Genomic DNA, 20,069 nt, shown 5'->3' on the forward strand with positions numbered 1-20,069 from the left:
GCATTTCCTTCTTTGCCAGCTCCCTGAGATCGGTTCTTTATTCCCCTTGCTACAAGTAAGTTTTAAGCGAAGGTAAGCCAACTCACTAACATGCCAACTCTCCTTAGATATCAAAACTTTTAGCAAAACTTTTAGACTGTATGTTTGACGAATTAGACGACCTGTCAGCTGCCGAGAAACAGAAGCTTGAAGAGCATTTGAACAACAAGTCTGAGGCTGGCTCCAAACCGTCTGAGGCTATCAATTTTTGGACCAAGGCGCGATTGAACTATATGCTCGATGGCCCTTTTATTTCTGATATAGACGAAACGGTTGACTTTTTTGCGCAGGACATATCCTTGTATCAAATTATCCTAACAATCAACAATTCCTTCTCAACTCATGGAACCGGAAAACCAGCGGAGGAGAACCTTCTTTATGTTCGCAATTCAAAAAAGAATTATTATCAGGAAAGTCAAATACAGTCTGCTCCTGTGTTGAATACGGGAGCTGTTCCGGCAAGCATCATCCAAGCTGGAAATACTCATTCCGAAACGGTTCATCTTTCCCGTCAATACAGACAACTAGCTACAGAGTACAAATACATGCGACACGAAGCAATGCAAATGAATCTGGGAATGCAAACCGCCAAAAGGAAGCAACCTGATGCCTCTACGGAATGCCCCTTTCTGATGCGAATTAACAGTTTATACTCACAATGCTTCGAATACTTTGGACTATTTATTCATACCTGTGCGAATATCATATACCAAATGGCTAACGTGGAAAGCGACTTTCTCCTGGAAGCCCTTTCACAAACAACGGCTGAAGCTCAGCGCAAAAGTTTTGAAAGTTCAGCCATTGACGATTCAAACAGCGAGGAAAACTGGGTGCCTCAAGACTATGCCACTGCTAGCCCATCCTTTGATTTTTCTGAACCCATATCGTCTCTTCCCGGACGTGAGCGTTTGAGGAAGCAGGTGATAGTTTTGTTCAGTTTGACGAGTTTTATACTACGATTGTTGAAGTTGTTCAAACAGTCCCATATATTGCAGTATGAATACCTTAATAAACTGCTCTACGACCACCGTTTCCCAGATGTCATTACACATTATTTCTTGTGCGTGAATTCGCCGTACAATATGCAGCAGGTTGACAAACAAGACAGGAAAGGCTTTTTTTATTTTGCTTCACACTTTTACATGGGCGACAAAGGTCCGGATGCATTGGAACCCAAGCAGCACTCTTGCAGAAGTGTGCTTACAACTGAAAACATGTTGCAAATACTGTCAAAGCTTACGAAGAACAAAAGTTATCGGTTAAGACAGCTGTCTACAACCTCTTTGAGTAACATTTTACTGAACTTCATGGACATCAAATGTGACGTTGTTCAGCATCGTGCAATTAAAATGCTTCGTTCTATCTATCCCTTTTTGGACTCCAAGTGGAAGCAAGCCAACATTCGGGCAACAACTCAAGTGTTCCTTCACAGCAGTCCCGAACTGCTAGAGTCGTGGATGTATTGTGATGATGATCAAACAGAGGTTGCGATTCATGCATTTGAAGAAAAGCTTATACGACTACTTGTACGGACATTCCACAAGCGCAATTACCCAGAAACGGTGCGTCGGATTGCTAATTATGAGGCCCTGGAAGAACAGTCACTTGAGCAGTGTTTTAAAAAGTCGGAGGTCCGGGCATGGGCTCTTTGGCGGATTCCTGATTCCCTATGGCGATACACAACTTCTATTGCTCATGAAGACACTGATTTCCTGACAAATGAACTACGGCGCATGGGGATTCAAGAGACTTTACCGCTATGATTTTGCCATAGTTTGTAAGAAAACGAGCATTTACACTTACACTTGCATTTACATTTACACACATCTACAAACGCGAGCTCAAAGGACGAGTCTTCCAATACCTTGAGAGTTTATTTACTCCTAAAAGCCGCACCAAGTTGAGCAATTACAGGCTAATCACTTCACAACAATCTAACTCCGTTCATGGTATTGCTCTCTCATTCAGTATTCCCAGCATCTCAACTCGAAGTCGCTCAAACTTCTGTTTTGCCCACTCGGATTTACCACACAGCAAACAGTCGTATCAGATGCGATATCATCGCTACAATTTCGCATCTGATAAACTGTAATTTGCTGTGCGGTATTACTTACGTCGCCACCGGAATCGTTGGAAAGAATCGAATGGACAGTTGCCTCTTACAACATACAGTTTCATAACTATTACATCCACTAATGGTACGATTGAATGTGGCAGATGCCACGCGACGGATTGATTTTGTTCCATACCCAACCGTAAATATCTTAGCGTTCGCTGTCAATTCGAATATTTCCGCTCTTTTTGTCTTACAGAAATATCGGAAACCGAAAACGTATTCTGTGTACTAGTTCATTCTAGTTTATTTTAATTATGGACCGCGTACTGGAATTTGTCGACAGTCATATTTCGGACAGGTTGTCAGACTTGTATTACACTTATGGAGGCCGTTTAAGCTGGTTAACTTCAGTAGCCGGCCCCGGTCTGCAGAAGCAGATTGCTTCTATCTTTACCAACAGTAACAATGTAATTCGTCAGGGCATAGAGCTGTTTTTGATCACTTGGATTATGGGCACTATCATGTACTTAGGAACAGCGTCCTTTTCATACTTCACGTACTTTGAACGCGAAGAAGCACATCGACATCCCAAGTTTTTGAAAAATCAGGAATGGCTCGAGATTAAAACGGCACTCCTCAACTTGCCCGGAATGGCTCTGCTAACGTTCCCCTGGTTTTTGGCCGAAATCCATGGTTATTCACAGTGTTACGACAGGCTGGATGAATACGGATACACGTATTTGATTTGTTCAGTAGTTATGTTCCTGCTGTTCTCGGATTTTGCCATTTACTGGATCCATAGAGCGCTTCATCACCGTCTTCTGTATGCTCCCTTGCATAAGTTACATCATAAATGGGTGATTCCTACTCCTTTCTCATCTCATGCATTCAACTTTCTGGATGGATACGCACAGTCTTTGCCGTATCATATTTTCCCGTTCTTGTTTCCCTTAAACAAGTACCTTTACCTTTTCCTGTTTGGTTTTGTCAATTTGTGGACTGTACTCATTCATGATGGAGAGTATCTGTCAAATAACGCCATTGTTAACGGCTCTGCTCACCATGCAGTGCACCACATGTATTTTAATTACAATTACGGTCAGTTCTTCACACTGTTTGACCGCTTAGGAAGCTCTCATCGCCAACCGGAGGCTGAAATGTTTGATGCGAAGTTGCGCACGAACAGCACCGTGATTCGCAAACAGATCTCCATTTCTGACAGTATACAGAAGGAGGTTGAAGGGAAAGATGACCGTGTGTATGCTCATAACGGAGGCGAGCTATGATTGTGGACAGGCGACATGAACAATTTGGTCCGTGTCAGTTGCAATCAAGCTTTTGAAATGTATGTCTAAGAAGAAACACCAAGGGGTTTTGTTAAGGGGAGCGATAACCCCACTCATGATGGAGTTAGAGAGTCTAATCACAGACTCTCTTGTGTATTCTCCTTTCCGATTTGACTCTTTCGTGTCAGTCACTATTTTCTTGTAGAATTATTAATGAAAAGTAATCTGACGAAGTTACACCGAACATTGTAGCGGTCAAAATTGCTAAAGCTTGTTGATTCTCTTCTCGTCATTCCAGCTTGTGCTTCATAACCTGCAAGGTACTTAATTGTCTGTCATCCAAGTTTTCACTGCAATCCAATTACGCCGTAAAAAGACACGTCCCGGACGTAGTGGAGGTCTCGCACGTGAATTCAATGCTATGGATTTTAAGGCAATAGAGTGTAGACTTAGTGGCGGCTTCGAAACCGGTCGGGTGGGAATCGGTTCTCTGTTAGCATAGTAGAAGACAGTTTCAAAGGCTGGAACCTCTGGGACAGGCCGACTTTTCTCCCTCGTGACCTTTGGAACCGCTAGAGGTTGCCGAAGAGCTGACCAAGCTTTTTCAAAGCGTTCTTCGACATTATCGTACAATCCAAATGATGCAAGTACCTCGTTAAAGGCAGCATCGACAATCAGAGCACTTGGAAAACTCATAGAGGCGATAGTATGTTGACAATTTCACAATAAAAGATGCGTGTTTTTATGAAGTGTTTAGACAATCCTAAACGAGGCTTTCCAAGATATCATTTAGACGGAAAGACTGGTACAAATCTACGGTAAATCGCTGTGGACAATTCCTGGAAGGTCTATAGCCTTCTTTATCTTGTACTATGTCGTCGTTCGCATATAGCGTCACTTCAAAACTTGCTCAAAAGTTTCATTCACAGAAAAACGTAACCAGTTCTCGCACTAAAACTTAAAAGACAAGAAGGTTGTTCTAACCTTCTAAATGAACAAGTATCGGGTTAGTAACGTAAAAATTGTGTCACCTTATGTCTTCACCGCTGGAACATAAGATGCGTTGTGACAGGTTAGTAACCCAGTACTACAGGCACCCTCTGACCAAAACGGCAAACTTCAACACATTACAGTATCAATCCCATTGATAAACTGCGGCAGATCAGAGCTCTCATAACTGTCTGAAAGTAGTGTAGTACATCTTGTTGGCTTTTAAAACGACCATTATACTTTATAATTCTTGATTATGTCTTCCTCACCTGAGAACGGCGGCGGCCTCTTCCGGTTTCGATTCTCCTCTTTACATCTCTCCTACAGAAACTTGGGAGTGTATTCCTCTGGTGTTTTTGTACGTTAACCGTTCCTGCTTGTTCTTTAAAATCTATACTGAATTCAATCAATTCATACTAACAACCTTATTCAGTTTGCTTCTGGAATTTGGGTCTTTATCAACGCTTGTTTAACGAGTAAACTAGTGAACGGCGGAGATGTACATGTTGAATTCGAAGATTGGGTTCCATTCTTGTGTTCCCTCCTGGGAATGATTATGTAAGTTTAAAGCAAGGGACTTAGCTTTGACAACTACAACTCTTATATAGAGTTGAACCAAGAACCTCCGAGATTTTGAAAGCCATTCTCCGCAATCCTGTCTTGCCGTTCCGCGTACTAACTACTTCTAGTGTAAATTCTGTTGACAAGTCTCGCCTTAGCGGTGACTCCTTTGCTTACACAGATGAAAACATTGCTAGTAAGGCTCGGCTTATCCTTTTTATTGGTTTCTCCTTGCTTGCAAGCGGTCTCGCCGGTAGTTTCACAGTATTTATTCTGAAATACCTGATGAACGGCTACCAAGGAATGACTCTTTGGCTCGGTCTCTCCAATATTATATCTAATATTCTTTTGATGATTAGTGCAAGTTTGCTCTGGGTAACGGGCAACATGAACGATGACTATCATTACAATCTGCAACTCTAGGAGCCCAGCATACCTGTATACACACCATAATGAAATGAACACATGCAAACAATCAAAGAGTTACTAAAACAGGAACATGAAAACATGCTTACCCTTCTTGTCAAAGCTCTCATCGTGATTCTTACTCCCCCTTGACTACGGACCAAATAGTTTGTCCGACTTTTCTATATACAGACACCTTTTAATAAATGATCTTGATGCATAAAATTCATTCATATGGATAACATTGAACGTATTTTCATTGTTCATCGTTGAGCTATGGAAACCCGTACAAAGGGGTACGCAAGACGTGCCGCGGTTTCTGTCTTGATCATTAAAGTGTTGAGAAAATTGATGGAGAAAAAGACCAAAAAGAAAAAGGATAGACCCGTCCATCCAGTACTTCTGCCTCAAAAAATGACTACTATTATGGCATATGTAAGCGAGAGGATCTCGCGTGGTAATGGTAACACAAACTCTCATGAAACAAATGATTGAATGAGGAATCGAGTGATTGAGCTGGTATTGAACCATGTGCGTTCGTTGCATGTACCGTCAACACACTGTCCAAGCGCTTTTACCCTATGTACACGTTTTGGTAAACCAAAAGAGTATCATATTCAATACACCAGTTAAAAAAAATGCCCTTGTTTTTGCTTCCGTTATGATCAAAGGCGAATGCAATATACCAGAGTGCATAAGAACGGAGAATGAGTCTTTACAGGTATGCGTATTAACAGAACAAGAAAGAATGACCACTACTTGCTCACAGCAGGATAACGAAAAGATGGTTGGAGCGTCCGAATCGCTAATTCGTTACACTGGTTGCACACGAGAGAGCAAGAGAGAGGGAGAGAGAGAGAGAGAAAGAGAGAGAGAGAGAAAAAGAGTAAAAAGAGGAAGAGTTTTAAATGCAATCACCAGGGTCATTGTGTGTGTGTGTGTGTAAGTGAGTGTCTAAAGGTGTCCATTTGAGCCAGCCTGTTTAATAAGGATGGGGTTAAATGTGTCCAAGTCAACTCCGAGCTGCTCGTGATAGTGTTCGGGAATTATACGCTTGTTCAAATTGGGTCGAATAGACAACTCCAATTCACTGAAGTCAAAGAGACTGGGAAGAGGCATCTCTTTATGCTCTCCATTGCTCCGGGCAAGGAACTTGGCATCGGCCTGGCGAAGTTCATCGAAGAAAGGGTGCGATAAGGCATCAATTGCAGATATTCTGTTAGCAGGAGTGTACTCGAGCATACGCTTCAACAAATCAACACCCTCACGGGTGGTTTCCTCCGGAAGTGTACGTTCAAGCGTTTGAGGGCGCACACGTGGGAGGCGTTGATGCACGTAGTTGGGATTCATTGTCATAATCTGGTCATGTGTAGGAGTTCCCAAGACCTTGACAATCTCGACCAACTGATCTACGCTGCTCTCTCCCGGGAACAACGGTTGTCCAAGCAGCAGCTCGCCAATAACGCAAGCGGCCGACCAAATATCAATTTTCGTGGTGTACAAAGTCGCTCCAAACACAAGCTCAGGAGCACGATAGTAGCGAGAACAAATGTATGAAACGTTAGGTTCACCCGGGGACAAAATCTTCGCGCTGCCAAAATCACACAGCTTGAGAACACCTGTCTTCGTATCCACCAACAAGTTTTGAGGCTTGATATCGCGATGACAGACGCCAACTGCATGCAAATACGAAAGTGCCCGAAGCATTTGAAAAGCATACAACTTGGTCTCGAGAATTGGCATTTTTTTGTTAGCCCGAACGTACCAACGCAGGGCTTGGTAAGCAGTCTCCGGAATGTACTCCAGCATTAAGCTCAAATGAGTCTCATTTTTTACGGTGTTGTGAGTGTGAAAGTAGGCCTCCAGCTTCACAATGTTTGGATGAGATATGCTCTTCATTATCTGGAGCTCTCGATTCTAAACAGCAACCATTAGTAATTCCATCCTTTCGCGACGAAAGAAGCGAGAGACGTGTTGGGAAGACGAGTTTCTGTGTGTGAAACGATCCAACGAGGCGAAAATAGTCAAAAAAAACGCGTATAGACTTTAAAGACACAAAAAAGGCAAAAAAAGCAACGAAAAACACCTTCATCGCACGGACAGCTCTTCCAATAGCATTCGTACTATTTGTTTCAGCCGTAACACATGTTTTCTTAACTCAAACCCTTGTAAATCCCGTGTTTCGCCAAAAAAACGCTCATCCCAACGCGTCTCGTCTCCCCTCAATAACGAACCTTGTACCGACGGTCTTGGAGAACACGTTTAATAGCAATAAGATGATTGTCACGAAGTACCCGAGCAGCAACGACTACTCCAAAGCTACCAGAACCAACGACACGACATGTTTCGTACGAGACTTGCTCAGTCTCGCCAGTCCTCCCATTTTTCACCCAGCGAGTCTCAACTTTTGATGTATCTGCTAAACCTGGGCCGCTGTCAGCTGCGTTTACTTTGGTTCCCAAGCGTTTTCCTTACCATTCATTGCAATTCTGTTTGGCTTAGGACGAGCTCATAAAGCCCAGGCTGGCGAGGATGTAAGAGAACATGACGTCACATCTGGCGTCAGCGTAAACAGTGAGGAGGCGGAGGTTTCATGCGCGGGGTACCGCGGCGAAGCGCCGAGCTCGCGTAACGAAAGAATGACGAGGCGAGATGGTCATGAAGCGGGGTGGGGAAGGTGGGAGAGGTGGGGCAGCGGGGGACAAGGACGTAAGAGTCCTACGCCAGCGTAGGCCCGCCTGATACGCTTACGGAGGATGATCTGCACGCAGATCGCGTTGGCGACGATCAGCTGCAGCCCATACTAGCAGACAGGAGAGGGTGTGAATGCGTGGGTGGGTGGGTATATGAGAAGCTGAAACTGAGCCGAGAGGAACAGTAACCAGCATCGTTACATGTCACTCCTTCGCTACGATGAATGCTGTTACAGGACTAGGTTCTTGTTGTGTGACTGGAAGGAGGGAGCTTCTGCAAGCAGCAGCTGTAATAAGGATAGCAGCAAAGTGGTATGGGAAAGAGAAAACGGAGAAAGAGTTTAACGAATATCGCACCGTTCCTCCGTCAAAATCATCAAGAATGAAGTAGACGTGTTGGCTTAACCCTTTAAGCGACTTGTGATTGTTGTTGTTGTTGCTGTTCAACCTGTTGGATCATTTCGTCGTTGCCGGGAAGCTCGAGACTCAGACCGAGACCAAGCTTGGCTGCACGCTTGGGATGGTCAAGTTCGCTGCTGAATGCAAGAGTAATAGCAGGAGCAAGTCGACGCTCCAAGTACACACCAACCTTTCCTTGACTGTCGATTTGTCCGCGGTAAACGCTGTGAGCAAACTCGTACTTCAGACCCACAGATGTCAAACCCTCGGGCTTGGGTCCCGCGAGCATAGCCATTTGACGGTTCAGACCAACGGGCGACAACTGACACTCAACACCTGCCTCCACCTTGGGACTCAACTTGCGCCAGTAAGTTGTGGTGAAGTCGCCTTGGCTGCCGTTCAAATGAGCCGTCCAGATCCAGTCGCCAGCGTTATAGCGGGCCACGTAATTGAGTCCAACATCCTCAGGTCCCACGGAGGGAGCAGGCTTCTGCCAAAGGGCTTCCACACCCAAAGCAAGCTTAGACGTGACTGATTGCAGATAGGAAAGAATGTAAATACCCGTCAATCTGTCGTCGTCCAACCACGGATTCATAGCCTTAAGGCTCAGACTGAAATCCTTGCCTCTGTGATCGTGCTCAATCTGACACATGCTGGGTGCAGTACCCTTGGACAATTGCAGTTGAACTTTTGTAGTGATGTCCGAGTTCCAGGTGCAGTTCGCAAGAGCCTGCAAAGAACCGTCATTGTCAACGCTGCCACGCAGAAACAGGGGCTCACCTCCAAACATCGTGCTAAACGAGTAAGGAGGCAACACCTGGCTACCCAAGGCGAATGCGTGTGACACTGTAAACCATGGGCTCGTGCAAAATCCCTTGGTGATATCAGCTCGGACACCAGTGAAGGCATAGTTCGTCAGCAGGATATCTCTCGACACCTCCTTTGCCAAGTTTTCCACCGTTCCGGGGTTCGTGAGCTTCAAGGGAGCCTTCACCTCATCAATTTTGTTAAAGAAGCCACTGACGGCTGATTTGCAAGACGAGAAAAAATCCATTTTTCTTTTCTGCACAATCTACTAATTTTTTTTTTGCCTCTCACAGAAAACACGAAATAATACAGTCAGGAGTTGTGACAACTACGTTCCTGAGTGAATGAACAAACAAACAAAGTAACAAAAAGACTTATACTGGAGTTACGTGAGACGAAAACTGCAACTAGATTGTTATGAAGTGCAACGTTCTCAACGTAAGCGTTTTATGGGAGTGTGTGTACCGAGAGGGAGGTTTGCGTGTGTGTACTGCGTGACCAAGTTTTGTCTTTTATCTGGGGCGTGTGAACGTGCTGTGGTGGTGGTGGTGGTCCCTTCCTCCAACGGCCATTGTGTCGCTGCAGTCACAGCAGTTTTGGTGTAGCATATTTTAACAAGAATAAAAAATCGCGGGATCTCTCGCTTAATATAAGCTCGTTTCGGTTAATCACCCGCGAAGCTTCGAGGCTTGAGATCTGCAACATGATCGCCACACTCAAGCCTAGCTACGTCATACAAACGTCGAGAGACCTTCTGTTCCACGTTCATGATTTGTGTTACGATAGCCAATCAGAGAGATGGTTGCGAAACAAATCCCCGATCATTTGGCCAAATGCTTTAAGGCCGGGCACGTGAATACGGGAGCGCGTGAACATTGTTCCTGCAAACGCTACACGTAAAGCTACTAAGCACAGAATCCACGAGTTATTTGAGAAGCATTAGTTTTTCGGCGTCCACGATGTGCGCGTCCATCAAAACGTTTCAAGACTGCGAAACTGTCGGCGGCTTTCGTCTGCACTTAAAAGATCAGTTTTCGCAGTTTTGAGATACGAAAAAAATAATACCAACATGAAAACACAATTCAATCAACCATCTCTATTCAATCGGAATCCCTCAATCGTTCTTTCAAACGCAAGTTTGATGCCGACGTGACCGCGATCGCTTACGCACCATGTGGGGGCCATATGGCGGCCACAGAAGCCCCTGAGCCGAACATAAGGTTGGAAAATCCCATGAGAACGAACTTACCGTCTACCAACAACAGACTTCACCAATAGTACATTCAAGTTCTCCTTGCTGCGCCAGATCCAACAGAAATTGTTTTTTAGAGTCTTATTAAGGTGCCGCAGATAACTTTGCACAAATTGGCGCAAACTAAATTTATCTACACGGTGCATTCCTTACTTTTGGGCAGTAGGAAAAAACCGCCTTAAAATGGATTCCGAAGCCATTGCACAGGGTACGTTGCTTCACGGTGAGCACGGGGCGAGCTCTTCTTCGATTCCTCTTCCTCCGACGTCTGGTTCTGTTCAGGAGAAGACGGTGGACGGCAGCGTTGGGCAAAACGACAAAACGACGGTGGATAGGAAAAAAGGACTTCCCCTCGAAACAATCATAACAGACAGTGAGGCTTCTGTTCGTGATAAGAGTGTAGAAGGGTCTGCATCGCTTGGAGAGCCTGTCTTGCCTCCAATGGCTCCGATCACTGCAGAAACGACAGAGTCTGCGAATGCGATGGAGGCTAAAGAGTCATTGGTGTCACAAGATGCGTTGGGTGCGTCTGCAGCTTTGAATAGCGATTCGCTTTCGAGCTCGCTTCCTAACCCAGTTTTGTCTTCTCCAGGCAAGTTTGAAGATGCTCGATCTTTTCATCATTCCCACCTGCACAGACACCATCCGCGTCAACATCGCTCTTCGCAACACAGTACTGCTTCCGTAAAGTTTGACAAGAGCTCGGAGAAGTCGGGTAGACGTTCTAAGGGTTCTCGCTCTTACTATTCTTCTCGTCACCATCACACCCGACGCTCTCATGCGAGTAAGGGCCAACCTATTCCAGGCCAGTCTCCCACAAATGCTGCTGATACCTCATCGCAATTGCGACTACCTGCTTACCAGGGAGCCTCTTCGCCTCGTTCTCACCCAGGTCTTGGTCGACGGTCGTCCAGTTCCTCCACCTCCTCCATCTCTTCTATTTCCACGATGTCTCCGGAAGACTCGTCGTCCATGTCGCTTTCTTCTTCTTCGTCCTCTTCCTCATCCTCCGGCTCGTTATCGGATCAACTGCAATTTCAGCTTTCTCGAGTGGAACAAAGCAGAATGCGACAGGGATCGCTTGTTTCTAACCGTTATCAAGACGGTAATGAGCACGACTACGATGAGAAGTCTTGTCTCACTGTTCCGGAAGCCACGCAGGAAGGAAGAAGAGATTCTATTGTTCGCGGATCGTATGCGTCTGCTTCGGAGAAGCCATTGAAGTCTCCTCGTCCTAAGAACGCCACGGTCAGCACGACCCAAGCTCCGTCCGCGCCCGGTGATGATGGAAACAATAGCGACAGTGAGGGTTCAGAATCGCATGCCGAATCACATGCGGACTCGGAAGATGACAACGTGGAAGAAGATGTGTGTTTCCCCATGCAGGAAGAGGCAGCTATTGTAAATGGCATTGACTTTGACGAATTGGATGCATTTGCGGCCGAAGAGCTTTCGAACCAGGCGGCCGGTATTGCTGCTATGCGTTCACGCAAGTACAGTGTCAACAAGCCTTTTGAGCCCCATTGGCGCGATTTGAGCCCGCAGCGGAACTCTACCACGGTTTCGACGAATACCGGAGATGCGGAAAAGCCAATGCTGAAGCACTTTTCCTCACGCTCATCTGTTCTCTCCGACACCGATGAGGATGTTCACCGGTTCAGTTTGTTTTCTTCCGAGGAGAATGAGACTATCCATGCGGGCACCATTGGAGATTTGCTTGAAGACAATGTTTCCAGCTTCCGTTCCCTTTTAAGCCCAGTAAAAGGAACGTGGTGGTTGGATTGCCTGAACCCAACAGACGCAGAGATGAGAATGTTGTCCAAAGCCTTCTCGCTTCATCCCTTGACTGCTGAGGATATTCGTGTGCAAGAGACGCGTGAAAAGGTTGAGCTTTTTAAGTCGTATTACTTTGTTTGTTTCCGTTCTTTTGTTCAAAATCCTGATAGTGAGGACTATCTTGAGCCTTTGAATATGTACATCATCGTTTTCCGTGAAGGTTTGTTGACTTTCCACTTTGACAGTACGAACCACCCAGCAGCCGTTCGAAGACGTGCCCGCCAGCTCCGTGATTACGTGAATGTTTCATCTGACTGGTTGTGTTATGCTCTTATTGACGATATCACTGATGGTTTTGCTCCCTTGATTCACGGTATTGAAACGGAGACAGAGGCCATTGAAGACGCCGTACTTATTGGACGGTTGGAGGATTCTCGTGAAATGCTTCGGCGTATTGGTGAATGCAGAAAAAAGGCAATGGGAATGTTTCGCCTGTTGTATGGAAAAGCCGATGTTATTAAGATGCTTGCCAAGCGCTGTAACGAGCAGTGGCATATTGCTCCAACTGGTGAAATTGGACTCTATCTCGGTGATATCCAAGATCACTTGGTCACTATGACTTCCAACTTGTCGCAATTTGAGAAGATTTTATCCCGCACGCACAGCAATTACTTAGCGCAACTGACCTCTAACTCTATTGATGAGAATTCGCGAATGAACAGCGCATTGGGAAAAATCACGCTGTTGGGTACATTGCTTTTGCCTATGAACGTTATCACTGGTTTGTTTGGTATGAACGTTCCCGTTCCCGGAGGCAGCACTACAAACCTTGGCTGGTTCTTTGGCATCTTAGGCGCTATTGTTGCACTTGCTGTTTTCGGTTGGTATGCGGCGTACCGTTTCCGCATGTTCTAGCTCAAAGATGACTACGTAATATCGATACCATTTTTCAATAACTGTGCTTTCATTGCCTGTTGTATGTTGAGTACTGCTGCAACTACGGAGGCAATGAAGTCGCAGCATCGAAAAAAACTTCTTTCGAAAAAAAGAAAAGAAGCCGACAAATTGAAAAGCTATAACAAACAAACATTGACAAACCTCGACGGTTGTGTGAAATGCTTTTTTACTTTGTTTCTGTGAGTTATCTGTGCTTTCTCTCCTAATACTACCAGGTACAGGAAACCAAAGTACATGTACCTTTGCCGATTATTATCACTATTTGGATTTGAGTTTCAATTCGGGGAAAGGATGAAAAGCTTATTCATTCATACGTTGTAATACTAGCCTGATCCATTAATTGCTTCCTTGATCTTGAACATGAGTACCATCGCATGTTGACAAGGCGGATGTTTGCCGAATTCTGTGAATTTGGAGGTGCGTTTTTGAGCCTCTTCTTGCAATAATTTCTCTCGGCTTTCGCTTACCATTCTTGTTAATTACCTTGTCATCGTTGGCGCCTCTCTGCTCTACTCGTTTTGAAACTCGTCTTCTATTTTTCCTTGGCAGCGTCAATACATTCTTGGACCTTCTGAGCTTCCTAAGCATGCTGTTAGATTGCACTGTCATTTATTGTTTCTTCCCAAAGTGAACGGAAGGATTTGTGACACCCGCTGACACATTTCCGTCGATCTCCTTCTCGTTCACCCCCCCCCCCATCCACATCACGGAACAAAGATGAATTTCCCTCTTTTCATCACCCTTTTGCTTTTATTTTTCTTTTTGGTAGGTTTGTTAATGGGATTTTTGGTTTTTCTTTTGGTGCCTCTTATATTACCTTTTGACTGTTGCGTTTGGCCTTTTCGTACTTTTTCCTCAGCTCTGGCGACAAGCTTTCCTTGACTTGTTCCGGAGTAGGAGTGGTATACTTAAGCAATCCGTAGCCGGTACCGATAATGACTTGTAAGAATTGACTGTTAGTAGCAATTGCATAGACACACGCAATGGTGCGGCGCACGTACGTCCGCTGTAGAGAAACGCCTTTGTCCACTTGTTTGACATTGTAAGAGGCGGGAGGAGTTGAAGGCTCTCTCCTCTTGGCGGATGCTCTATTTTTTGGATTGGGAGCGACGGAATTGCCCTTCACAAGCTACGACATTGTCATGTAATGATGAGCGTGTCGGCGGGTTCATTGAACGACACACTGTAAAGTCGCTAAGACAAGCATGTAAATCGTATCTTAGCGAATGAACGGCGCCGTAACTCTCCAATATGACGTAGTCCTAAGATATCTTCTCGTCTAAGGTCACCTCAGCTGCCCCGCTCAACCCCGCACCCAACCATCAACGATTGTGTTTCCAACAGCTGATCGCCCTCGGTGAAACAAATCGTAGATCAATTTCTCCGTCGATCATTTAGCAATTTCATGAATGAAAGTTGATCCAATCGAACCGGCACGACTCGAGAAACAGCGAGGAAATTGAGTAAAACCTTAGTCAGTTTCTCGAGGTATTGCGTCGTTGCACGGCAATTGCTGATCGGCTCAAAGTCGGCAGCATGCATCGCAGTTTTCGCAGTTCAGGAACGACGAGGCTGTGACGGTCTGAGTGCGCTCCGAGGAACTATGTGTAGGGCGGACGAGATTGCTAGCAAGTATAGAAGCACCGGCAATTGCAAGCAGCAAATACTATGTAACAGCCAAGAGCGGCTCTCGCCAAGCTCTCTCTCCCACAGTACAACCAATGGACGCTGAGGTATTTCTGAGAACGAAGAATGGTATACAAATTTCCAAACAAAAAAAAAAGAGAAAAGAAAAGAAAACTGTCAAGATGAATGGGGAGGCTATGAATCAAAAAGGAAAAAAACGGAAAAGGATACAGTGCTATATACAAGGAAAGAAAAACGAAACAGGGACGTCGTACGTGATGGATCGAGAATGCGTCACAACGCGCAATTGCTATAACAAGCAACAATGCTGCGGCTGAGGACAAGGGAGGTGGGAGGAAGGGAGGGAGAGATCAGAAGGCCACCATGACATGGAAAGTCAGACCGGCTGACGAAACTCAGGGAGAGTAAACGTACGGAAGCGCATCCGACTAGGTGCACACGGGCCGTTATGTGCCACGAGACATAGAGGACGAATTAAAACTGTAGTAAGAGTATAGTAAAGATAGTCGTCATGCCTGTAATAGCATAAAAACGAATAAAAGACACACTCATCGTACTGTAGTCGTTAACAGTAATAATAATAGTAGTAAGTAGTAAGTAGTAAAATAGTAGTAGCAACAGCCCGAACCTAGGACCGGTCTCTTTTAGGGTTTCAACTCACCAGTTAAATATACAAAAAAAAAATAGTTAGTTAGCATACGGCTCATCGTACACAACGATGAATTGCCTCTCCGACGACCAGCGATGAGAGACAGCATACCAGTGCTACAGCAGACCGACCGCTTTTCAAGAAATACTTTGTTTTTCTTAAAAAAGACCTTTGGTTACGAATAGAGATTGGTATATGTTTCGTTTCAATCACTTACATAGAGTTGAACACACGGTGCAGGCGACACAGTCGCCTGCACCACGTCAACGGAACGCATACGTTTAAAGGCGGCAGACAGGTGGGTAGAGAGGCAGCCAAAGAGATGTTCCTCTATCGGACAAAACTGTTTCTCTGTAAGCATGGGTACATCTCCCTGACCGGTTCTCGCTCACTCATCGCTCCTGTATGACTTCGGCAAGAATAAAAAGTCTACACCGGCAAGAATTCTTTTGCGCTCTTTTTTCATGTGTGTGTGTGTGTAGAAAGTGTATGTGTGTTTGTTATGTGTACGAATTTGTGAGCTAGTTGCAGCATCAATCTCACAAATTCAAAGCCTGCTGCACCAATTGATCAATCCACGGATTCTCAAAAGAATTGCCCGAATTGTATGGGGTGGGTGCAGCGGACACGGACGCAGACGAGCATGGGTCCTCAATGTCCGAAGCAGCAGCGGCAGACGAAAGAGGTTGCGCCCCGGGCACCACCGGGAATGTATCAAAATCGGACGGAGTCAGTCCGGGAATGTCGATGCTAGCTGAAGGGGGCTGCAAAGTAGACGCAAAAGACTGTGCGACTTCCGCTGCTGGATGCAATGGCGGTGGCATATTTGCGTCACGTTGCATCAACGGCGTCGTTTTTGGGTGAGTCATGTGTGCAGAATGTGCACTATGGTCAGACGTATAACCATCATAGATACTGCTTCTGCGCTCGCTCTTTACCGGAACCGTTGAGTACTCATACTGGGGCGACGTCTCATCGTTAAACAGTTGAAGGAACGAGGAAGCAGTCGCTGGATCCGGCGGGTGATAGTGATGATGATGGCGACGACGACCCGAGCCATCTACCATGTCTATAGCGGAATAAGGATGGTGATGTTGTTGCAGTTGAGGCTTTGATTGCTGTCCATGAGAAGGACGTCGTTGTCGTTGCTGTTGTTCATGAAGCTGTGGGTGATAGAGAGGAGTATTTGCAGTCAATTCATGAGAGTTTGTCTGGACGTGAGACGTAGAGGGAAACGACGAAAGATCAGCAGAGTGAGGTGCTGATGCTGACCACAGCATAGAACTGTTACTGTTGTTGGTGTTGTTGTTATTATTGCCGCCATTGTTGGTCGGGTTTTGGTATGCCATACTGGCGGACATGGCAGCCAGGTCCAACGGGGCAGGAGCGGACTTTTTCGCAGAAACCGGACCTGGTGCCACAATCGCTGCTGACGGCGACTCCAAATTCTGCGCAGTTGAAGCGCCAGAACCTCCCTGAAGAGCGTCCGACTGCGAATGCGAGTGCGAACAGTCTGCGTGTTCAGAAGACCCGCCGACATTCACCGTATAACCCATGGTCCCGCAATCAAGTTCGAGACATTGGTGATCATGTGCAAATCCATGACCAAATCCGGCATCCGCAGTGGATGAGAAGGAACGGACACCGTGCGAAACAGCGTTAGCGCCTTCCCAAGGGGCCGCAACGGCAGCGGCAGCAGCATTCGTCCATGGGTGTTGATGGTGGTGGTGCTCCATTTCATATGCCATAGGCACGTCTGAGGAGCCTTGGACGTCGTGCGTGTGCGACGGTTGCTGCTGTTTTACGGGAGGAGCAAAGGACGATGAGGACATCATAGCAGTGTCTGTAGTGCTAGCAGGCACTGTGGTCGATTGAACTAGAGAAGCGGCAGCAGCCTTACTTGCTTCTACGGACTGCTTTACTGCATTTGCCTTGGCATTCTCATTCGAACCGCTTTTCTTGTACCGACCACGCTTAAGACCCGAAGGACGTTTCTTACGAGGAAGATCAATGCATTCCGATTCGGCCTTGTTTCGACGACAACGCATACATGGTCGGGACTCATCACACTTCTTGTTGTCGCGCTGGCACTTGGCACACGCTCGTTTCGTTTGGTGACGCTTTTTTTTCACTTTCACTTCATCAGTCGCACCGTTCGAGGCGGGCTTTGAAGACGAGGAAGCCGATGTTGCGCCAGCGGCAGTTGCCGCCAATCCTTCGTCGATAGAGCGACGAGGATTCGAAAACGAAGCCGGCATAGAGTACGCAGGAAGCGTCATGGATGCAGCCTGTGTTGGAGTGGGAAGAGCGGTCAACAAGTCAAATTCACTGGGCAAACCTTGGGGCATGTCAGCTGCGCTGAGCGACTCGTGACGGCGTCGAGAGAACTCGTATGAATGCGACATAGATGCAGAAAATTCATCTGATTCGTTGGGAGACAAGTCAATGCTGGCTCGCGATTCCAAACCTGTCGGCTGCGCAGGTAAAAAGTCGGGGAAACGAATTGCGTCCCAAGGATCCACCGACATCATCAACGACGAGTCTCGAGCAGCCAAGAAATCCTCGGGTTTCCCGGAAAACGGCGTCGCCAAGTTGAACACGCTGGGAGGGGCCGAGGCACTCATGTAGGGGAAATGACTTTTGGAAAGGTCGGGAGGTCGTTCCTGCGAGAAGGAATGATTCCGATTGTAAGGATGAAGGAGCGGCGGGCGTTGATGGTGCTGCTCTTTCGTATCCGGGGTGAAGCCCACTGAGGGCGACATGTACGGGGGCTGTTCGTAAGACGAACGGTGGGAGAGCACCGGGCGCGGCGCCTGTTGCTGCGATTGTTGTCCATGAGAAGGACGTCGTTGCATATGCAAGTCCTCGAGAAGAGTCTCAGCATGGTAGTCAGTGTATGAAGTTTGGTGCTGTGGGGGAACTGTTTGTTTGGGCAGAGACGGTTGTTGCTGTTGTTGTTGCTGCTGCTGTTGAGAAGAGATTTGAGTTGGAGAGGGCGTTGAAGAGTTCGCATGATAAGAAGGGCGTCGTTTGTTGGGCTCGTTGATGTGAACGGCATTCAGCTGGGGACCGAGACTGTGGAGTTGCTGCAGGTTGTTTTGATGATCGAAAGCAAGCATGTGGGAAGTCAAGGCAGAGTAATCAGCGGCGTTCCCACTTAAAGCTTCAGAGTCAGTTTGGGGAACGGAAAACGAAGAAGGCGAAATGGGCAAAGGATCCCGCTGATTCATAGAACAACAATGATCGGAAGCTGAGACACAAAAGAAAAGAAAAAGGTTACGAGAGCGTGAATTAAGGCGACGTGAGGAGGTAAGAGGATTTACACGCAGATATTAAAAAGCAGAATAGTAGTAGTGGTAGTAAGAGAAGCACACAGAGAATTCGACAAAGGGCTCAAGAGAAAATAACGAGTGAAACAAACGGAAAGCTGAATAGTGTGTAGGAGAGAGACTTAAGAGTGTGTAAAATAAGTGCTTTTTTGGTCAACAAAGCGATAGAAAAGAGGGAAAGGGTTTGCGGATGTTGCAAACAGAGAAAAAGAACACAAGAATAAAAAATAAACACAGAGAAGTAACAACAAGATAATAATTGGAATAAAAAAAGAAGACCGAGGATAAAGATCCTCAAGTCGTCTGGTCGGGTCTGACTCAGGCCGATTTGTTCGTCCAAGTCCAAGTCCAAAAGAGACAAGGTTTCAATTCAACACGCACGTGGGTACGTTTGAATGTCGCGCGTAATAAGCCTTGGGACGGGGCACTGTTCGTTAGGAAAAATGGGTGCAAGAGCAGGAAGAGCAAGTGTTAAAAAAACGTGCTAGCACTACGTAAAATACGTGTGCCAAACTAGATTGCCTAGAGCAGCAATCCGTATGGAGCGCGAATGGTCTGGTTAAGAAAGTGGTTTGCGGACGACAAGTTCGTGTTTGCGAGAGGAAAACGAAGTCTTTTGGATTTAGCCTCCTAAGCGAACATATTTTGCCGAAGAGGCGAGATGGATGACGTTTACTGTTTGAGATGCATCGCAACCGGCATTCGAAGGCAGGGAGAAATAAGGTCCAAGCGAGAAATAACAGGGAGAGGGGATCTACACCGTTCCTTCTTCTTCGTTTCATCAAGTGGTTTTGTCGGGAAACGATGATCGTCGCTTGTAGTCGAAATTGCTTCCCGATGATCCTCGACCGGCTCCATAGTACTCGCCTTCCTCTCTGGGGAAGCCTCTCTTTCGGCGCCAGTTCCCCTGTCCATGCGTACAGAGCAAGCTCGCTTAGCCGATCGAGCGATGGACTGTGTGGCTCCAACATATCTTATCTTGTGCCGAACTTCCGAGCGATCACAGTCTGCCAATCAGCAAGGACGCTAAAAATATTAGCGATCAGTTCCACCTATCCCTGACAACCCTGATTAAAATAAAGATGATTACGGTAGTTGGTGGCGCAGATATCTCGTTATAAATGACTCAATCACCCGCCAATCCTAAGGGTCCTCGTGTAGATCCCACGGGAACTTCCAAGTCCCTAAGCCGAACCCTAGAGCAAAACCACACGTCAGCACAA

General features: G+C 46.3%; 9 protein-coding genes across 9 annotated transcripts; 4 read left to right on the forward strand and 5 right to left on the reverse strand.

Annotated features, from left to right (window-relative positions):
- The first annotated feature begins 267 nt into the window (after positions 1 to 267).
- Positions 268 to 2,363, forward strand: SJAG_03508 (eukaryotic protein implicated in cell cycle regulation). The gene has a single exon (XM_002174616.2). The coding sequence runs from the start codon at positions 273 to 275 to the stop codon at positions 1,800 to 1,802; it is 1,530 nt and encodes a 509-aa protein (XP_002174652.2). The 5' UTR covers positions 268 to 272; the 3' UTR covers positions 1,803 to 2,363.
- On the reverse strand, positions 2,010 to 4,482 carry SJAG_03510 (hypothetical protein). The gene has a single exon (XM_002174618.2). It carries the CDS (start codon positions 4,075 to 4,077, stop codon positions 3,706 to 3,708), a length of 372 nt encoding a protein of 123 aa, XP_002174654.1. The 5' UTR covers positions 4,078 to 4,482; the 3' UTR covers positions 2,010 to 3,705.
- SJAG_03509 (C-5 sterol desaturase Erg32) lies at positions 2,274 to 3,643 on the forward strand. The gene has a single exon (XM_002174617.2). It carries the CDS (start codon positions 2,410 to 2,412, stop codon positions 3,379 to 3,381), a length of 972 nt encoding a protein of 323 aa, XP_002174653.1. The 5' UTR covers positions 2,274 to 2,409; the 3' UTR covers positions 3,382 to 3,643.
- Positions 4,483 to 4,484: 2 nt separating the features above from the next.
- On the forward strand, positions 4,485 to 5,596 carry SJAG_03511 (vacuolar sorting protein Vps68). Its single transcript, XM_002174619.2, has 3 exons — positions 4,485 to 4,729; positions 4,805 to 4,929; positions 5,061 to 5,596. Exons 1-3 carry the CDS (start codon positions 4,628 to 4,630, stop codon positions 5,353 to 5,355), a joined length of 522 nt encoding a protein of 173 aa, XP_002174655.2. The 5' UTR covers positions 4,485 to 4,627; the 3' UTR covers positions 5,356 to 5,596.
- On the reverse strand, positions 5,574 to 7,852 carry SJAG_05304 (CMGC/GSK protein kinase Gsk31). Its single transcript, XM_002174620.2, has 3 exons — positions 7,813 to 7,852; positions 7,572 to 7,762; positions 5,574 to 7,254 (listed from the first exon to the last, which is right to left on the reverse strand). Exons 1-3 carry the CDS (start codon positions 7,817 to 7,819, stop codon positions 6,292 to 6,294), a joined length of 1,161 nt encoding a protein of 386 aa, XP_002174656.1. The 5' UTR covers positions 7,820 to 7,852; the 3' UTR covers positions 5,574 to 6,291.
- A 403-nt stretch (positions 7,853 to 8,255) lies between these two features.
- Positions 8,256 to 9,864, reverse strand: SJAG_03515 (TOM complex subunit Tom40). The gene has a single exon (XM_002174621.2). It carries the CDS (start codon positions 9,481 to 9,483, stop codon positions 8,440 to 8,442), a length of 1,044 nt encoding a protein of 347 aa, XP_002174657.1. The 5' UTR covers positions 9,484 to 9,864; the 3' UTR covers positions 8,256 to 8,439.
- A 626-nt stretch (positions 9,865 to 10,490) lies between these two features.
- On the forward strand, positions 10,491 to 14,229 carry SJAG_03516 (CorA family magnesium ion transporter). The gene has a single exon (XM_002174622.2). It carries the CDS (start codon positions 10,672 to 10,674, stop codon positions 13,177 to 13,179), a length of 2,508 nt encoding a protein of 835 aa, XP_002174658.1. The 5' UTR covers positions 10,491 to 10,671; the 3' UTR covers positions 13,180 to 14,229.
- On the reverse strand, positions 13,754 to 14,262 carry SJAG_05305 (membrane protein complex assembly protein; the record flags this gene model as incomplete). Its single annotated transcript, XM_002174623.1, has 3 exons — positions 13,754 to 13,801; positions 14,039 to 14,160; positions 14,223 to 14,262. The coding sequence occupies 3 exons, from the start codon at positions 14,260 to 14,262 to the stop codon at positions 13,754 to 13,756; spliced, it is 210 nt and encodes a 69-aa protein (XP_002174659.1).
- A 16-nt stretch (positions 14,263 to 14,278) lies between these two features.
- On the reverse strand, positions 14,279 to 19,552 carry SJAG_03519 (transcription factor). The gene has a single exon (XM_002174624.2). It carries the CDS (start codon positions 18,745 to 18,747, stop codon positions 16,057 to 16,059), a length of 2,691 nt encoding a protein of 896 aa, XP_002174660.1. The 5' UTR covers positions 18,748 to 19,552; the 3' UTR covers positions 14,279 to 16,056.
- Between the last annotated feature and the right edge of the window lie 517 nt (positions 19,553 to 20,069).

The sequence above is a fragment of the Schizosaccharomyces japonicus genome, assembly GCF_000149845.2.
Source record: "Schizosaccharomyces japonicus yFS275 unplaced genomic scaffold supercont5.2, whole genome shotgun sequence".
NCBI lineage: Eukaryota > Fungi > Ascomycota > Schizosaccharomycetes > Schizosaccharomycetales > Schizosaccharomycetaceae > Schizosaccharomyces > Schizosaccharomyces japonicus.